This window comes from Lontra canadensis, unplaced genomic scaffold (assembly GCF_010015895.1).
Source record: "Lontra canadensis isolate GAN:19392208 unplaced genomic scaffold, GSC_riverotter_1.0 scaffold42, whole genome shotgun sequence".
NCBI lineage: Eukaryota > Metazoa > Chordata > Mammalia > Carnivora > Mustelidae > Lontra > Lontra canadensis.
In genome coordinates, this window is record NW_022631036.1 from 13,814,754 (window position 1) to 13,834,753 (window position 20,000).

The 20,000-nt window shown below is 35.8% G+C and overlaps 1 protein-coding gene and 1 pseudogene across 1 annotated transcript in view; both read right to left on the bottom strand.

Moving 5' to 3' along the window:
- MIPOL1 (mirror-image polydactyly 1) overlaps positions 1-20,000 on the bottom strand; it is a 311,611-nt gene that overhangs the window by 99,396 nt on the left and 192,215 nt on the right. Inside the window, exon 11 of the mRNA XM_032871240.1 lies at positions 11,064-11,158. Coding sequence (XP_032727131.1) covers positions 11,064-11,158 — 95 coding nt within the window. The remainder of the gene's footprint in view (positions 1-11,063; positions 11,159-20,000) is intronic.
- LOC116875639 lies at positions 13,957-14,827 on the bottom strand (annotated as a pseudogene).

A 20,000-nucleotide genomic window follows, 5' to 3' on the forward strand; every position in this document is an offset into this window, starting at 1 on the left:
AATACGGTGAAATAGAGAGTGTGTGCTCTTTTTAGAGAAAGTAGCTTCTACTTAGTCCCAGCTGATTGCTGAATGCACAGGTGTGGTGGTTAATTTTGTCAACTTGGCTAGGCTATGGTACCATACATTTGTTCAAACATCAATCTAGTTGTTGCTATAAAGTTTTTCTTTCTTCTTCTTCTTTTTTTTTTTTTTTTACATAGGGATTATTATTTAAGTCAGTAGACTTTGAGGAAAGAAGATTACTCTTCATAATGTGATGGGTGGGGGGTTAGCTCATCCAATTAGGTGAAGGCTTTAAGAAAAAGAAAGCGCTTCCCTGAGGAAGAAGGAATTCTGCATCTTCGGATTCATGACAGCAACATCAACTCTTCCCTGGCTCTCCAGCCAGCCAGCTTACTTTGCATATTCTAGACAGGCCACCTTCTACAAATGCATGTGAATTCCTTCACATTAATCCTCTCCATGTATGTACACAGTTTCTTGGTTCTCTTGCTCTGGAGCTCCCTGACTAATTAATACACATACCATGATATAATCATTAAGGGTCCCATGGTGGCAGATCTTCCAGTTTTTATTTTGACAATTAACTTAATATTTTAAGATAATGTACTGACTAAACAAAATATCCATAGGAAAGATTCTAACTTATTTTTTCACTGTAAGAAACAATACTGGAAGAAACATGATATATGACATTGACATATGATAATAATATTGCTTCTTCAGTTTTTAATTCTAAATTAAAAAAAAAGTAAAATTCGAACAAGTATTTCTAATAACAGTTTTCAACTTTGAACACTGTTGGCCTGGGAAAAAATAAACTTTCTTGTCAGATAACATACTCTGTTACATGGAGACCCTGTTTTGCCCCACACAGATGCAGGTGACTAATCAATATGTTGGACTAGGTCCATACTATTTCCAAATATTTAATTCATCATTGAATTCTAATTGTATGCATTATACACACACTACTATCCTAAAGAAACTTTTCATCGTAAGAAACTCAATCTAGTGTTAAATTTCATTGTTTATTCATTTGTTTGGTAAATATTTACTGAAGGCCTGGGTGTATATAAAGAATAGCAGCCCTGGTAGAGGAATTAAGAGAAAAAGTCATAAAACTATGATGTAAGTAAGCATGAGGTATGTGTTGTGAGAGCCATTGTGAAGAACTGTTAATTAGTTAATTTTTGGGTAAAATGAGATCATTTCTGGTTGAAAGTATAAGAAAAAGATTAATAAAATAATTGGTATTTATATTGTGTTCCAAAAGCTCAATAAGAAGGTGATAGGTAGAGATGGAGTATCCAGAGGGAATAGGGGACATACGGGAAAGCATTGGAATGGGGAATCGCGGGGTGTGTTCAGGAAATAGTGAATGGTTCTTTTTGGGAGTACAAATTATAGTCAATTCAGTACAACAAATATTGATTGGGTTCCTACCATGTTTGAGGCAATGTATTGGCACTGGTGACCACTGACAGGAATGAAACCAGCAGGCAAAAAGATGATGGGTGAACAGTAATCCAGACATAGAGGAGGCAGAAATAACAAGGGTTCATGAATGTTAGGTTACAGTTTGGAATTTATTGTATAGCTAATGTGGTATCATTAAATAGTGTTAATGGCTGAGTGAAAGGTTGAAAATAATGTTTCAGGAATCTTAAGAGGAGTAAGGAATGGAGACAAGTAGATGAAGTAGGAAGAAAAGCCTGGCCAGGAGATTGTACAAGCCTTATGTAAGGTAGGAACTGTAGGAAATAAGAAGGCAAAAGTAGTGGACACTGCAAGGAAAAGTGTAGCAGAATCTGGCCACTGATTACATTTGTGACAAGGGACAAATGAAAGATCACCTATGCATGAGGCAACTGGCACCTGTGGGGCTATAATAATGGTGATCCCGTGCCAAGATCAAGGGAAATACTACTTTTTTATCCAACAAACTCTAAAATTAAAATTTTCTTAAGCTAATAGAAATAATGTTAATAGATGGCAAACACCTGGAGAAAGCCCATTTTAACTCTGGGCCCTTTGATAACCACGATGATTAAATGACAAAATATTTTGTTAAATGCTCTTAAAAGATGAGTAAAGGTCATTTGGTTGAAAAACAAAGACCAGCAGAATTATACTTAATAAATTTTAGTTTTGCTTTTTAACTTATTGTTAGAATAAGGCCCAGCAAACAGTGAAAACTGACAATGCAAAAAATAGCCTTCTGGATACAGTCACAGAAGCATAAAATATTTCACTAGAAATGGACTTTTACTAATTTCTTTTTTTAAAAATTTTATTTATTCTTTTGAAAGACAGAGATCACAAGTAGGCAGAGAGGCAGGCAGAGAGAGAGAGGATGGGAAGCAGGCTGGGTCCTCGATCCCAGGACCCTGAGATCATGACCTGAGCTGAAGGCAGAGGCTTTAACCCACTGAGCCACCCACGTGCCCCACTTTTACTAATTTAATAGTTGTCTTACATCTGAGTAAAGCAAAACTTTTAAAGTAATTTTATCAGTAGACTATTAATTTATTTTCTTGAACAGTGCTTTACAGTTTTCAAAAACATCTAAATGTATTTTCTCACTGATTTTCACAGTAAGTAGGTCAGATATCCGTTTACAGGTGAAGTAACTGACATTTAGAAATAACTTACTAAATGTCACATTCTATAATTTAAGAGAAGGAAGGAATGAATCTTTAATAACTATATTCCAAATCACTGGACATACAGAAAATACAAACCTTAAGGTTTTTTGTTTTTCAAACTTCGTTTTAATTTTCCTTTTGTTTTGCATCCAGAGCCACCAACAAATATATATGGTGGTTTGACGAGTAAAGGTGAAGCCAACTGTATGTTAAAAAGGCCCTGAAAACAGGTGCAACTTAATAGTATAAGAAGACAGTTTTTGTGCCTTTTTTTTTTTTAAAGATTTTATTTTTAAGTAATCTCTACACCCAACATGGGGCTCGAACTGACAACCCTAAGATCAAGAGTTGCATGCTCTATTGACTGAGCCAGTGACTCAACAGTTCTTGATTCTAAATAAAGAAACAAACAAACAAACATCACTAAACAAAAATTCAATCTACCTCATATGAAAGGGCGACAAATTTCACAAAATGTTAGAATTAACTACAAAAGCCCCTAGTGTCAAAGTTAAAAAAATGAAACACAGGGGCGCCTGGATAGCTCAGTTATTAAGTGTTTGCCTTTCGCTCAGGCCATGATCCCAGGTCCTGGGATTGAGGCCTGCATTGAGCTCCCTGCTCAGTGGGAAGCCGGCTTCTCCCTCTCCCACTCCCCCTGCTTGTGTTCCTTCTCTCACTGTGTCTCTGTCAAATAAATAAAATAAAATCTTAAACAACAACAACAACAACAACACCTGAAACACAGAAAGTTTGGGGCTTGCCTATGTTAAACAAAAATCTGATTAATGGCAAAAATGGAAGAATTCAGGTCTTTTGCTCTTTTTATTACTGCTTTAGCAGTATGGTACTGTACCACAGCTTCATGGATAGTTAATTCTTATCAAAAATACTATGTGACAAAATTTTTTGTCATTGGGCAGTCCAATTAGCACAACTGATTAGAACTCTGAACAAATGTGATCAGGATCAAGTGTTCAACCCCTCTCATTGAGGGGTTGCATTGAGAAAAATGCCGGTCCTGGCTAGAGCCTGCCTGCCACAGTCATCGTCTTATCAATGCGTAGTTCTGAGAGTAGGTATGGTTCAAGGAACACTTATCATCACCACTAAAGAAACAAAACAAAAACACCAGATCTTAGTGACAGTAATGCTTTTGATTGCCAAGGGTGGCATATACACAGGGAAAAAACGTAACTAAGAAATAAAAGACTCATAGTAAATAAAATTTAGAAAAACAATGCAGAAAAAAATAAAGAATTTCATTCTTTTTTTCAGTATATTTTACATGGGCTCTATATTATGGCCTCTAAACTTTGAAATGCATATTACAAACCAGTAAGTAGAGCTCACGTTTAGTCCGGTTTTCACTATGTCAAACATGTAAGTATTCTGCTAAGAAATGATTTCGATGATTAAGAAAATACCAGTACAATCATAGGAAACATACCACCTTAAAATATGGAGCATTCTATTCAATATTTTTGGTCTAAATGTGGAATGTAAATTCCACAGTTTCTGAAAGGCATCGCAACTTCCCACACGGAATTACACAAATATAATATAAACTTAAAACATAAACTGCTGTTATTATAAATATTAAACCCTAGTTTACTGGCACTAAACAATAGGATCTAATTCTTATCTATACCTTGAACTTCCACTTTTTTAAGCAAAAGGAAACATAAGGAAGAACTGGAAAATCAGCAAATACTGAAACTTAGGCATTCTCTCGATCAGAAAGAGGTGGTTATTATTATGCCTTCTGAACTGAGGAATGCAGCTCTGCAGGTTTGTAATAACAGGAAAGAAATCATTGCTAAATACAAATCTAAACCTTACAAGTTTAAGATCATTCCCTGGTGAAGCTGTTTAGACGGAAACTAATGAAGCTGTTGCAAATTAATTTATTAGCATTTAGCACAGCAATGAGGAGGCATTAATGCTTTACTGAAAACACTTTGAAAATAAGTGAAATTTGGGCGCCTGGTGGCTCAGTCATTAAGCGTCTGCCTTTGGCTCAGGTCACGATCTCAGGGTCCCAGGATTGAGCCCCACATCAGACTCTGGGCTCGGCGGGAAGCCGGCTTCTCCCTCTCCCACTACCCCTGCTTGTGTTCCCTCTCTCTCTATGTCAAATAAATAAATAAAACCTTAAAAAAAATAAGTGAAATTTATTTTAAGTCTTCCTATTGCTATTCCTTTGTTATGCCTCCTGCTTTAATATGAAAGAGCTGTCAGTTATAATGTCTAGGTTTAGTATCGCTACCCAAGGACCTCAATGACCCTGTCTCTAAATGGGCCAAACAAAATGAAAGCCCAACATTTCTCTTCTTAGTACTCAAAATCTTCTAAAACTCAAAGGACAACAGACAGAATAGAGAAGCTCAGAAAAATATAGTTTCATGTTCCTTATTTCCATACAGGGAAATGGAATGGTTATAGTAACAGTAGCTCTTAGTGCACATAACCCAGCAAAAGAAAATTATTTTTGGAAAAGAATTGAAAGAGAATAAGGTCCTTATCACTAACTGACAGAACTAAAGGAAAGGCAGAATGAAAGTCATCAGCATATTTTAATCTGCCCCTAAAACTGATAACTGATCATACACCCTCCTTGTCTTTGGCTGTTGAAAAGCTGAGAGCCAGACTTACTCTTGAGGTTTATTCATTCTTTTGCTGTTTTGTGGTATAAATATACAAGCTGTACTCAGACTTGCTCCTGACTCCAGCTTACTGTCCAATTTCTTTATCTTTCTTAGCTTATTTTTTCTTGGTTGTTGGTGAATAACTTTGTCTGACATGATAATACACATACTGTGCATACGTGTGTGTAAAATTGAGTTGAGTAACTGAAATGTACTTTTTCTCAAACTTTGCTAAACAAAATTTATTATCTAGGAATTCTTTACACACAGAGATTACAGAATTAGTCTTGGTTTTCTTCACATAAAAATGAAACTTTATCCTATCCTCTATAACATAGGAAAGTGAGAAAGAAACATATCTCTATGAATACTTGTTTTGTTTCATGTATGGATCTGTCACCACTATCTATTCACGTGACTAAGAAATACTGTTTACTTTCCTTTGAATCAATTAAATCAGAATGTGAGCTCCCATGAAATTTTAGCTTTGTTCTTTTTGTAATTGCCTCTCCTTTCCCAGAGTCTAATATACCAGGGATTTACCCTATACTATTTTAAATAAATTTCTGTATAGCCTCACAGAATGTTCTTTGTACATTAAAAAAAAAAACTGTGGTAAAATAACCTAAAACTTACCATTTTAACCATTTTTAAGTGTACAATTCAGTGGCATGAAGTACATTCACAGTGTTGTGCAACCATTACCACTATCTATTTCCAGAACATTTTTACCATCCCAAATAGAAACCTCTGTACATATTAAACCACAACTCTCCATTCTCTCCTCCCCTAGCCCCTGGAAACTCCCCCTGCCCCCTTCCTGCAGCCAGTGGTAACTCTATTCTACTTTCTGTGGCTATGAATTTACCTATTCTAGATACCTCTGGCTTATTCTACTTAGCATAATGTGTTTATTCATGTTGTAGCATGTATCAGAATTTCATCTTTTTTATGGCTGAATAATATTCCACTGTATGTATATAACACACTTTGTTCATGTATTTATCTATTGATGGGCACTTGGCTTGCTTTGTTTTCACCTTTTGGCTAATTTGAACAATACAGTATGGACACTGATGTGCAAGTATCTGTTTTTTTGAGTCCTTGCTTCCAGTTCTTTTAGGGTATATACCTATGTATGGAATTGCTGGATCATGTGGGAACTTTGTGTCTAATTTTGAGGAACTGCCAAACTGCTTTCCACAGCACATGCATCATTTTCTATCCCCATCAACAATGCATGAAAGTTCTCTGCTTTTTGATAGAAATGTGGGTCTTCTTATATTCAAAATATTGTATGTTTCCACTTCTATGAGGTATCTAGAAAGATGCAACTTTCCTCATAGACACACACATTCTCCTGTGCATCATACACCATACAGATTTCTTCGTTTGATATGATACATATAGCTGTTTATTTCAACATGCAGCTTTATCTCTCTACTTTTCAGTCATTTGGCATTATAGTCATTGGCACTTACAGTGAGTACCCAGTATTTTCAGACAATATCCAAAATGGGTATTCAAGACTTTAGTGTCATTAATCTTTCACTTCTTTCTACCTACTGACACCCTCGCTGCTCTCCATTTCATCTACTTTTTTTTAAACATCTTTTTTTTTTTAATTAAACAGATTTTTATTTATTTATTTGACAGATCACAAGTAGGCAGAGCGGCAGGCAGAGAGAGGAGGAAGCAGGCCCCATGCGGAGCAGAGAGCCCAATGCAGGACTCGATCCTAGGACCCTGAGATCATGACCCAAGCCAAAGGCAGAGACCCAACCCACTGAGCCACCCAGGCGCCCCATTTCATCCACTTCTAAGGCAGTGCTTTTAATACGGTCAGTGAGGGACGCCTGGGTGGCTCAGTGGGTTAAGCCTCTGCCTTCAGCTCAGGTCATGATCTCAGGGTGCTGGGATGGAGCCCTGCATTGGGCTCTCTGCTCAGCGGGGAACCTGCTTCCCTCCCTCTCTCTCTCTCTGCCTGCTACTCTGCCTACTTGTGATCTCTCTCTCTGTGTCAAATAAATAAATAAAATCTTCAAAATTTGTTGAATGAATTTATGAAAAAAAAATACGGTCAGTGCTCAGACTGAGTGCTTCACCTCTGAGATCTTAAACAGCAACATTCCGCTTTCTGCCTACAACCTCTGATCCTTTTAGCTCTTGAATTTTCTAATTCCCACTGCCTTTGCTCTTTGATCTCAAGATTTAGGGTTTCTTTATTCCTTCTTTTTCTCTCTTGGTATACATGTTCTTTCAGTTTTATTTCCTGTTCTATTTAGTTTAGACTATCATTCATCATTTAAACAACTTTTTGCTGGTTTACTTTCAACCACTCTCTTCTCCATCGTTTCAGTCCTGCAAACTTGTAATCCTGGAACATTTCAATCCTCTCCCTTCTGTGCTACTACACAAGATAGTTGAACTTGTTAAGTTACGCAGCTGTACAAGCTGGAACTCTTACTCCTCTGTAGCTTCTTTGCCCAGCTGGCTCTTCGGGACTGCTGGTCGTGTTCTTCTTGCCTTAATTCAGTTCTCTTTCCCCTTCCCTTCAGTAGCTACTCTTTCCCACTCCCTTCCAAAGCCTCCTGCCCTCTGCACTTTTCAAGTCCACAATGACCCTCACTTTACAGGAAAAAGTGAAACTCTTAGTTGTGAACTGAAACTTATTTCTATCCCACAACTATTCTTATCTCCTTGAGTCCTGTCTGTGAGCCTAAGGTGACCATCTTCCTGTTCAAGGAAAACGCTTTGGCAGATTCTAAATTCCACCTCTTCCTATTTCTGTAGGAACCCTGTTCCAGCCATAACAATTCTCTCCATTGGCTCTTTCCAACCAGTCATACGCAGCCTCAAATATCTGCCATTTTTCAAAAAGAAAAAAAAAACAAAAGTCCTTAGCCTATCTTCCTTTCTTCTCAGCTACCATTAACATCTTTTTTATTCAAGATTATTCTTCAAGGACCGCTCTATTGTCCAAATTACTAGCTCCTTGACCTCTAATCTTCAGTTCACAGAACACTGTCTTCTGTGTCCATTGCTTTGTTAAAATTACTTCTGTGAAGGTTACTAATGACCACCTAATTTCAATAAAAAGGACACTTTTTCTCCTTATCTTCCTAACCATTGAGCAACCTTTTTTTTTTTTTTTTAAATCTCCTTTGGCTTCAGTAATATACATTTTGATTCTACTCCTACCTCACTGACATTGTTGTGTAAAAGTAAATTTATCCTAACGTTGGTTGAGCACTAACAATAAACTAAATACTGTGCTAAGAACTGTATATACTTAAAATAACTCTATGAGGTAGGTGCTATAATTCTAATTTCATAAAAAGGAAATGGTGTTGGAGAGGTTCATTTATGTAAGTCACAAAAGGCAGGGCTGTCTTCAGAGCAAATCCCAGTAGCTTTACAGCACTCCTAGTTCTTTTTTTTTTTAAGCAGCAGTGACAAGGGTACATATAAAGTGTATCTTGGAGCCAACAATTGTTAACACTTTATCTAGAAGAGAATGTTTAACTCTGTTATATTCATGTAGATTAAAAAAGTCTTTGGAAAACAAGTATTTTAGCTTTACGATTTAAAAAAAATCTTTCAGTAATCTTCTGCAATTCAGTAAAAAGAAGAACCATTAAGAACTGACATCAAGGTTTGTTTTTCAGGAAAAGAATGTCTGTTCATGCAAGATTATCATATGCTTCTCAGAATTATTGGACACTGTCACTTTATCAACAAGAATTTGCTCTCCTATCTCACAAGGATGGCAGGAGAAGGTTCCATGGAAACCCTCCCTTACCAATAGTGTGAAGCTACTTCATATTGCACTGCAAATATCCCAGGGCACAAATCACACAATATTCATTAAGTCTTAGTAGAGGGTTTAATATATGCCTCTATTATTCTACCGAGACCCTAATTCAATGTAGCTACCTGAAATGCATTTGTAAAGCAACATCCCTCAAACTTGAATACATGTGGGAATTTTTAGGGAACTTAAAACACACTGACAACCTAGTCCTACCTCGGGAGACTGATGTAGTTGGCCTAGGAGGAGATGGGGATTAGGATTTTGAGAGGCTCCTCAGGTGCTTCTAATGCACAGCTATAGTTAAGAATCCACTGGTGTAAAGTATGGAGGAAGGATTGTCATATCCACTGTATAGTTACAAAAAGAAAAGGGTGAGTGGCTGGTATGTCTTCATTAGCCAACAGGTTTCTGTTTACCCACATGATCACACACAGACATTGCTTCTAACTGCAGACAAATGATTCCCCAGTCAGTCATCAATCAAACATACTTAATATTATATAACTGCACTAATTCCTAAGACTACTATAACATGTACCGCAAACTGGGAGGATTAAAAGAGAAATTTATTGTCTTACAGTTCTGGAACCTACAAGTCCAAAATCAAGGTGTCGGCTGGGCTATGCTCTCTTTGATGGCTATAGGTAAGAATCCTCTGAGGCCTCTTCTCCATTTTGGTGTTTACTGCCAATCTTTGGCATTAATTGGCTTGTGGATGCCAGGCACAAAGTTGTCTTCTCCCTGTGTCTTTCTATAGACTTCCTCTATGTGTGAGTCTCTGTGTCGAAATTTCTCCTTGTTATAGAACATCAATCATACTAGGTTAGAGCCCATGCTAATGACCCAATTTTACTTGGTGGCCTCTCTTAAGGACTTACTTCCAAATGGTCACATTCTGAGATTCTAGGGGTTATGACTTCAACATCTTTTTTGAGGGACAGAATTCAACTCATAATAATAAACAAACTACAATATGCCAGTAACATTGCTTTAAAGCAGGCATTCTCAACTTGGGATGAGAAAAAAAAATTCAACTTTATTTTTCACTCTTGTGTAAACTGCATTTCTTACAATTATGAACACAGGCAACAAACTATAGCAGTTCTGTGTAGCAGTTCTTGAAAATTTGCACCCATTGGAACCACTGGTGTTTTCACATCACATTTCAGGGTTTGCAGTTATCCCAAAAATACCATTACAGTCATCACTACTTTGAAATTATAGTTAATAGACTTGCTGTTAGACATACTAATTTTATGTATTAATAATCAGGTGTGAATATAGTAATATATCATGACATAATACTTTCAGAACTATTTCAGTAAAACTGATTTTTATTTAATTGCATTTTTTGGTACTTAACAGCATTATTCTGAGAAGAGGCAAAATTAAAAGAAAATCTTTCAATAACTCACAGCCCGAGTTAGTGAACTCTTACACTTTAGACTTGAGGGTTTTTTTACTCTTATTAAGTATCAGAGAAAATACAGGATATTGTATATCATTTTTCAAACCCTTTTTTTAAACCATGATCCACTGTGAAAATATATATATTTTATACAAAACCCAATACACAATCTTAACTCTCTTTCATACAACACAAAACTGAAACAAAAGTATCACAAAACAATATTTACCCTTACTATAGGAGATGTCCTCTGACATTTTCTATTCTAGTTCTTTTCATTAAAAAATGCCAGTGTGACCTACTGAATTAATTTCACAACTACTCTTGGAGCATAAATTAAATAAGTGTTAAAAATCCTTCAGTGGCATTCCTTTATAAATTTCTCATATTATATTATAATTGGCAAAAGGTTATTATTACTGTTATTCATGTACTATTTTAAAAATATATACCATTTCAGAGGTGGCATTTAGATGAGGAAATAGTTCAATAGGGCCTGACCAACAAGATTTGTTTATGCCCAGGTTAAAAAAGAATTTTACCTGTAGTAAACTCGAAGTGTCTGGATTTCTTCTTCCAGTTTTTTGTACTGTTGAATTGCAGTCTCTCTGGCTTGTTGCATAGCCAACAACTTTGCCTGCAAGCAATTAATACTTTAAGAAATTTAATACTAGTTTTGGTATGTTTGAATACAGTATTGTAGTATAAATAGGAGCCTTAAATTTGTGGTAGTTTTAAAATCTATCAGGTATTTTTAGCAGTGTCTCAAAATTTCCCACAAAATAACCAAATTATATTAATAGCAGACATATTGAAGAAAAGAACATATTAAATTTACCAAGTTTGCTTATTACTCAACTTTAGCCTTATTCATCTGTACCATCAGATATATGCCCTTCTGCAATGTTTAACTTTATACACAGAATTCAGAATGTGGAACATGGGTTCAGAGCAATATCTAGAGTCAAGATAAGCACAATGGGTGTTTCACACACAAACTTAATGTGGCTCTACCGCCTGATCACACCAGATTTTCTTTTAACTTTATTAATAGTAAAACCCAGAAAATTCTAAATATGTTGTTAAGCTATCTTTGATATTTAATGTGAAAAAAAATACACAAGACTATAATCTGATTCTTACAGATAGGACTTAACCTTTTCAGTTCCTTTTTTGCAGGACAAAAATCCCTCAAGGGAGTATGACAACAATCTTGAATGTTAGAGGTATTTTATTCAAGGGATGTTATTATTTCTCTCTGCCTATAGTACTCAAATTTTAAAGGGACTGTAATCAGTTTTTCGATAGAGTTCAAACTTGTAGTTTTAAAAGAATTGATAACTTCCAACCATCTTTCCCACTGGGTTTCAGGCATAGCCAAAAAATTTTCAACCGAACTTTTAAAATACAGTACTGGTAAGTCAGTTTTCAGTTTTGTTTATTCAAAATTTGATTTGTATGAAAAGACTGTCTTTCACTTTAAGTGGTGTTTGATAGGTAACACAGAGCAAATTGTTATCAAACACCGCACAAACTACACTAATGGCAATAATTAAAAAGTGATTGCAGGGACGCCTGGGTGGCTCAGTTGGTTAGACGACTGCCTTTGGCTCAGGTCATCATCCCGGAGTCCGGGATCGAGTCCTGCATCGGGCTCCCAGCTCCATGGGGAGTCTGCTTCTCCCTCTGAACTTCTCCTCGCTCAAGCTATCTCTCACTGTCTCTCTCTCAAATAAATAAATAAAATCTTAAAAAAAAAAAGTGATTGAGTTTGGAGGCAGAAATTCACTAATTTTGCTGAACTCATATTATTTCACTGGGATTACTTTCTTGCATAAGAATAAAATCATAAGACAAACTGAAATCCTGACCACAGGAAATTTAATTAGTGTAATGTAAGTGAACACTGGACAATGCCACTTTTCTACTTTAATAATAGAGAATAATAAAAACAATGCAACAATTCATGTCTTTAGATATAACTTTAGGAACAAGGTTAAAATAATTTACTCTCTATCTGGCTAGCAAACCTAACAAAGAATTACTTAATCATTAAATTTAAGATGTTTGAGTGCTTACTTTAACATGTCACATTTTAGAATTATAGGTAAAACATTCTCAAAAATTATTTAAAAGCATCTAAAAATAGTGGCTGGTTCTTTATGTCAAAAATTGACAGGTTTGTCAATCTTCAATAAAGTATAAAATGTGACTGAAATGGTGACATGGAAGACACGGGTACCCACTGTGACTCATGGTCAAAAAGAACCACACAAAAAGGACCTATCACATTCAACTTACAAAATGTCAAACATCCTTTTCCATGTATTTAAGGAATATCAAATATTGGACAGGTAATAGAGAATTTGCTAAATAAATATATGACAATGCTAAGTACCTTAGATGATTATTTTGAAGTTTTTTTTTGGTTTGTTTGTTTTTAACCTGGTACTTCTGCAAAAACAAAACAAAACCTCACCTCCCAAACCAAAAACAAACCCAACAATATTCTGGTAGGAAACCACCATAATGAAGATATCTGCCTAAGACATTTCTGCAATAAGCTTTTGAAAAAAGCTTCATTTTCGCTTTTGTTTCCTTTGCCTTGGGAGACCTATCTTGAAAGAAGTTGCTGTGGCCGATGTTGAAGAGGTTACTGCCTATGTTTTCCTCTAGGATTTTGATAGACTCCTACCTCACATTTAGGTCTTTTATCCATTTAGAATTTATCTTTTATCCATTTCGAGTTGTTTTGTGTATGGTGTAAGAGATGGTTGAGTTTCATTCTTCTACACATAGCAGTCCAATTTTCCCAGCACCATTTATTGAAGAGGCTGTTTTTTTTCCACTGTAAATTTTTTCCTGCTTTGTCAAAGATTAGACCATAGAGTTCAGAGTCCACATCTGGGCTCTCTACTCTGTTCCATGGGTCTGTGCATCTGTTTTTGTGCCAGTACCATGCTATCTTAGTGATCACAGCTTTGTAGTAAAGCTTGACACTTGATCTTAGCCAAAAGGCTGAGAAGTGATTGTAGTAAAGCTTGAAATCAGGCAACATGATGCCCCCAGTTTTGTTTTTCTTTCTCAACATTTCCTTAGTAAATTTGGGGTCTCTTCTGGTTCCATACAAATTTTAGGATTGTTTGTTCCAGCTCTTTGAAAAATGCCAGTGGAATTTTGATCAGGAAGGCACTGGAAGTATAGATTGGTCTAGGCAGTATGGACATTTTTTTTTTTTTTTTTTTTTTTTTACTTTTAAATGCCTTTATTGTGATTGCACTGTGGGATAATGACTATCGTCTTGGATCACATTATTCAGTTTCAATTTCAGAAGCATCCGGAGCCTTACACACCTATTAGTATCTCAGAGCCAACTAGTCATGAACAGAGGAAGTAATACAATCGCTTGTGTTAATGTTCTCATGCAACAGGCAGAGGCAAGTCAAGGTTAGACCTGGTAAAACGCATCTAGTTCTAGGTGAGATCTGAGGGGAGATGCAGCAACAAGAAAGCGGCACCGACTGAGCATGCTCCTACTCAGGCAGAGACAGAAAGGGAGTGGACGTACTGTAGAAGCTGGCCATTACGTAGTTTTGGCAGAGATCACCAGTAAACTCATTTGGGCACTTTCTTAGTTTTGGACTTTCATGGGCACATTCTCAGTACATCTTGCTCCAGTGAATCCAGGTTGGCACTTGCACAAGTATCTTGAGGGGTTTCAAATGTCTTTCACCATGAAGCACTCGCCTCCATTCACACAGAAAGTTTTCTCCTTTTCTGCACACTTTACAAGATGGCTTGTCCCGGTTGTAGATGTTGACGTAGATGAAGAAGTATTTGCTCCTTCTGTTGATACTGATATTCTAATGGGAGACTCTGAAGACACGTATGCTCTTTCAGTGGAGACTGGCACGCCAGTAATGAGGTCATTTGAATCCACAATGCTGATATTGGCAGAGGCACTGTCATTTCCTAATTTGCTGGTCACTTTGCACATATATTCTCCAGAATCAGCCAGTGATGCCTTGCTAATGATGCCTTGCCTGGCTTTTTTTGTATCTTGATGTTTTGTGGTTTGTTCTTTCGGTTTAATTCATTCCCCGTTCTTGAACCATTTGAATTTGAGAGAGGAGTATTCGGAGCTGGTCTCATGTCGAAGGGCGAGTTTAGAGCCTGCGGAGGACTCCTGGCTCCTCGTCTCTTTCAATCGGGGAGGCAAAGCTGGGCTCTGGCTGCTGGCGGGGAGCGCGGGATTCTTGCCGGAGCCTCGGTCCTTCTTGCCCCTCCCCTTAGGCAGTATGGACATTTTAACAATGTTTATTCTTTTGATTCATGAGCATGGAATGGTCTTCCATTTCTTTGTATCTTCTTCAATTTCTCTCATAAGTGTTCTGTAGTTCCTGGAGTACAGATCCTTTACCTCTTTCATTAGGTTTATTGTTTGGTTTACTATTTGGTTAGGTATCTTATGGTTCTTGGTGTTATAGTAAATGGAATTGATTCTCTAATTTCCCTTTCTGTATTTTATATAAGTTATATACACTATATGATATACACTACATATATATATATATATATATACACACTATAAGTTATATACACTATAAAGAAACTGCCAAACTTGCTGCTTAAATTGATGTAACTTGAAAGCATCTGTGTTTAACTATAATGCCATTTGTTGAATGCCTACTACAGGTTGGGCATTTTATCAAGTGCTTGAAATCCTATAGTCTATCCGCACAATCAACCTATGAGATAACTCCAATTATCCTTATTTTATAGGTGATAAAATTGAAGTTCATGAAAATTAAGCAACTTGCTAGGCTATATAACATTCTGGAATATACATATGTAAATATATGTAAACATTTAACAGATATGTTTACACACACATACATACACATGTGTGCTAGGTCGACATATATTCTCAAGAACATATGACAGACAAAAGTATTTACTTAGGAATTTGTGTGGGTTCACAAGCACTTGATTAACTTTCATACATCTTAGCCACACCTGCAGGGAAAAGGACGAGCAGAGATGTACCAGGTACTCTTGAGCATGATGCCTTTTTATGTATCATTCAAGCCCTTCCACATATAATTGCTCTTTTTGTTCTTTATTCTAATTCGTCCAAAACTTCACCTAAGTTTTTGGCAAGGAGTCTTGTAACTGGGAATCATGTGTGTATTTAGTCTTAGTGATGGGAACAACTGAGAGTTAACACTGTATTTAGTCATTAGCTGGATCTTCTACTTCTTAAACTGTGTTGCTGGTTCATCTCTCCCTAATAGTAGTTAATATAAACATTCTGCTGTTTACTCCACCAAAATTTACCTATTAAAAACACTTGTCTTCTTGACTAAAACATGGCCTCCTAAATCCACTAATTTTACTATTGTAACAAAAAATTTCTCTAAGCATATATAATCACAATTATATTTTTACAACTCTCTAAACAAATCTTATGAACTTATCATCAAATTTCATTGAATCTAAGATACCACTGACCTTAAAACACTATAATTTAATATAGAAAAATCATGCCAATAATGCTTCTAAGACACCATCCATTGTAATAAGCATACAGCAATGTTAAAATGTGAAATTAGTATTTTAAATATTTAATTTAATTTATTTTTTTAAAGTAGGCTCCATGCCCAGCATGGGGTTTGAAGCCATGATGCTGAGATCAAGACCCTGAGATCAAGAGTTGGATGTTCTATTGACTGAGGCAGTCAGGTGAAATGATTTTTAACCTAATATATTTCCCTGCTCCAAAACAATAAAATTCCCTTCTTAGCAATACCAAAATATCTTTTTCTGCCCTGCAGCATGTGTTTTAGATTTTTTCTCATCTCCTCACTCCACTTATACACAAAAACCATACCTTGTCCTTTTCTTATGAGTAGCAGTCTCTATTAAATAAAGAGAACTGTAACATTCTTGATCCTTTCTTTTGTTTTCTATATAAGGAAAACTTTGAAATTTTCATTGGGATCTTCAATGGTATACTCCAGAATTTTATATGTCCTCCAGCTACCTTTCATACTTATTCCCAACATATAAAAGGTATTGCTTAGAACACCTGGGATAAACAACTGAACTAATTCAAGGTGAAGCAATGGAATAAAAATATCACTTGGTAACAGTTATTGATAATAAATAGAAATTTACAGAACAATCATTGTGTATTTTATATCTTTAGTATCTTCTCCTTACACCTCTTTTTCCCTGTACCATTATCCTTTTTTTGTTCATTTCCAGTTTTACTGAGATGGAATTGACATTGTGTTAGTTTTAGGTTTACAACATAATGATTTGATGTATGTATATATATTGTGAAATGATTACCACAATAAATTTCATTACCATCCATCAACTCACATAGTTACAGATTTTTTCCTTGTGATGAGAACTTTTTAAGATTTACTCTCTTAGCAATTTTTAAGTATATGATATAGTACTGTTAACTTTAGTTACTATGCTGTACATTATATACCCCAAACTTATTTACCTTAAGTGACCAGAAAAAGAGTTGGTTAACTATTGTTAGGTTAGTCTTATAATTGAAAGGCTCATGCTAAAACTATACATTGAGCAATGCCATCTAAATAGGACAACCATTTGTATTGCTACCAAATTAGAAATGAACTACATTGTTTCCTTAGACTCTAATCTAGTACTTTAGAATGATAGACAAAACGGTACACCATCTACATCACTGAACAGTATTTGTTATGGATATTGTGGAGAAACCATTTCTATCTTACTTCAAAATCTTAGTGTTTTTTAAATGTGTTTTTAATAGTAACAGTCTAATATAAGTAAGCCTTCCTTTGGTAACTCCAAGACCATTAATGGTAATCTGGTTTTATCAGAGAACCAGGGCATTTGATCTTAAGTGTGATATCTGCTAAATAATGAAACATACTGTATGAATTAAATATCAGAGCCAAATAATTTTAGACCTGAAAAGGATCTTAGAGGTAATACAGTCCCCAACTTTATAGGTGAGAAAATTGTTAATATATATTTAATGAAACATTTGGAAATTGTCCAAGATTTCATAGTTGGTTAGAAGGAAAGTTGAAACTAGAATACAAGTATCCAAAAAACACTGGCTATTCTACAAGACCACACTTCAATATGGCATAATTTAATATATGTTAACTGTTTTAGTAGAATTGTTTTATAGATTAATCATAATATATAGACTATGTTACACTATCAGACACATTTGTAAGGAATCTAATTAGATATGTTCCAACAATACATCAAATTAGAAAACTGCTTAATAATATGGCTATAGCCATCCTAGTATTTGGCTTTTTACCCTCAGAAGCAGGTCATAAACGTAGTAAAGATATGTAACTAATTATCATGCAAAAGGATATCTAAAAAATTGAAAGGTACTATGAAAAGGATAAAAATGACTGGATTTCAATTACACACCCCCTTCATAGGAAAACTGGGATTGCTCACCACAGTATATTACCATAGTGTATTGCTCTTTAAAGACAATTCCTAAGAGGTCATTACCTCTTTGTCCTAATGAGATAAATTTCAGACCAAGGATGATCAGGTTCCAGACTCAAAAGCAGTCTTATATGCACTGTCTAGTCATCTATGGTCTAACATGGGAAAGGGAACAAAACAGTTTCTAATGGAAGCAGAAATCAAAATATTCATAGGCAGACAATGATCTGTGAGGGGAGAGCTGAGTTCAAAAAACAGAGAAGGGAGGTGGAGAGGAGTATTCCAGAAAGAATGCAGCACAGCTATTACGGGCAAAGTTAGGTTTGGCTACCAGTAAGTAGTTCTATGACTCTGAATCCTCTGAACGTCAATTTTTTCATTGGTAAAATGGGGTTGATAATATCCATCTCACATGACTATTATGCAATGATAAAATGAGATAACTTATCATTTGAAATAGCCATATCAGAGTGAATAAGTATGTAAGCTATATAATAGACTCTATTGAACTATGGATGTAAAACTATTGTGGAAATAACTGATGTCAGTAAGAAATAGCACTGTACCAAGTAACAGGTCAATAAAGTGAAAAAGGATTGTGCTTAAAGTATCAGTTCAAGTTATGTGGTAGTCTAGAGTATGATCATTAAAGTCCAGGTAATATGTTTTAGACTTGTGGGCCATATAGTCTCTCTTACAACTACTCAATTGTTGTTGTAGTGTGAGAAGAGCCTTAGACACTATATAAGTGAATGGGCAAGGCTTATTCCAATAAAACTTTATTTACAGAAACAGTCATTTGGTTCAGAGGCCACAGTTTGCAGATTACAGATCTTGAGTGTCAGAGATGACAGGTTTACACAGAGCCCAGAATACGTGTTGGTCTATATAAGCTTTTGGTTAATGTTGTCAGATAATGTTGTCAGAACGTCAGATAATGTTGTCAGAGAAAGTGAAAAATGGAAATGCAACAACATGTTCAATACATTTGATCTGTCTAAAATGAAGTTTCTAAAGACAATGAGACAAAATATCTGCAATCGAGTTTTAGAACAGGTTCTTCAGGGCATATAATGATAGAAAGGAAAAAAGGAATTAATAGTGGTTAATGGCAACCGTGTGCTTGCATGGTAACATTGCAGAGTATAGGAAACCACCTTGTCAAGGAGGCATGATTTCACTTACTACATATGAAGCAAAGCAAACAAATAAAAAAACCTTATAGGGACACCTGGGTGGGTCAGTTGGTTGATCCTCTACCTTTGACTCAGGTCCTGATCCCAGAGACCTGGAATCAAATCCCACATGGCAGGGGGGAGGAGGGGGGGAAGTCCTTGCTCAGCAGGGAGTCTGCCTCTCCTTCTGCCAGCTTCTCCCTCTCCACTCCAGCTTCTCTCCTTCTGCCACTCCCCTTGCTTGTGTTCTCTCTCTCTCTCTGACAGGTAAATAAATAAAATCTTAAAAACAAAACCCAAAAAACCTTGTAGTTTTAAATTATATTTTGCTTGATGTTAACATAGTTTTAAGAGCAATCTTTTGGGGCACCTGGGTGGCTCAGTCAGTTAAGCAGCTGCCTTCAGCTCAGGTCATGATCCCAGGGTCCTGTGATCAAGCCCCACATTGGGCTCCCTGCTCGGCAGAAAGCCTGCTTCTCCCTCTCCCTCTGCTTGCTGTGCTGCCTACTTGTGCTCTCTGTCAAAAAAATAAATAAAATCTTTTAAAAAAACAAACAGGAAAAAAATTTTTTAAAAAAGAGCAATCTTTTTATTAGCTTCGGCATGGCATAGCTTTTTAATATCCTTTTGATTTCAATCTCCTTTATATACCTAGGTTTAGAAGTGACTATTGTAAACAGCATGTATTATTCTTTTTTCTGACAATTTTCATCTTTTAACTCAAACATTTGATCCCTTCACATTTAATGTAATTACTGATAAATTTGTGCTTAAATATGTAATCCCATCATGCTCTTTTTGTTTGATACTTACCTTTTTTTTATA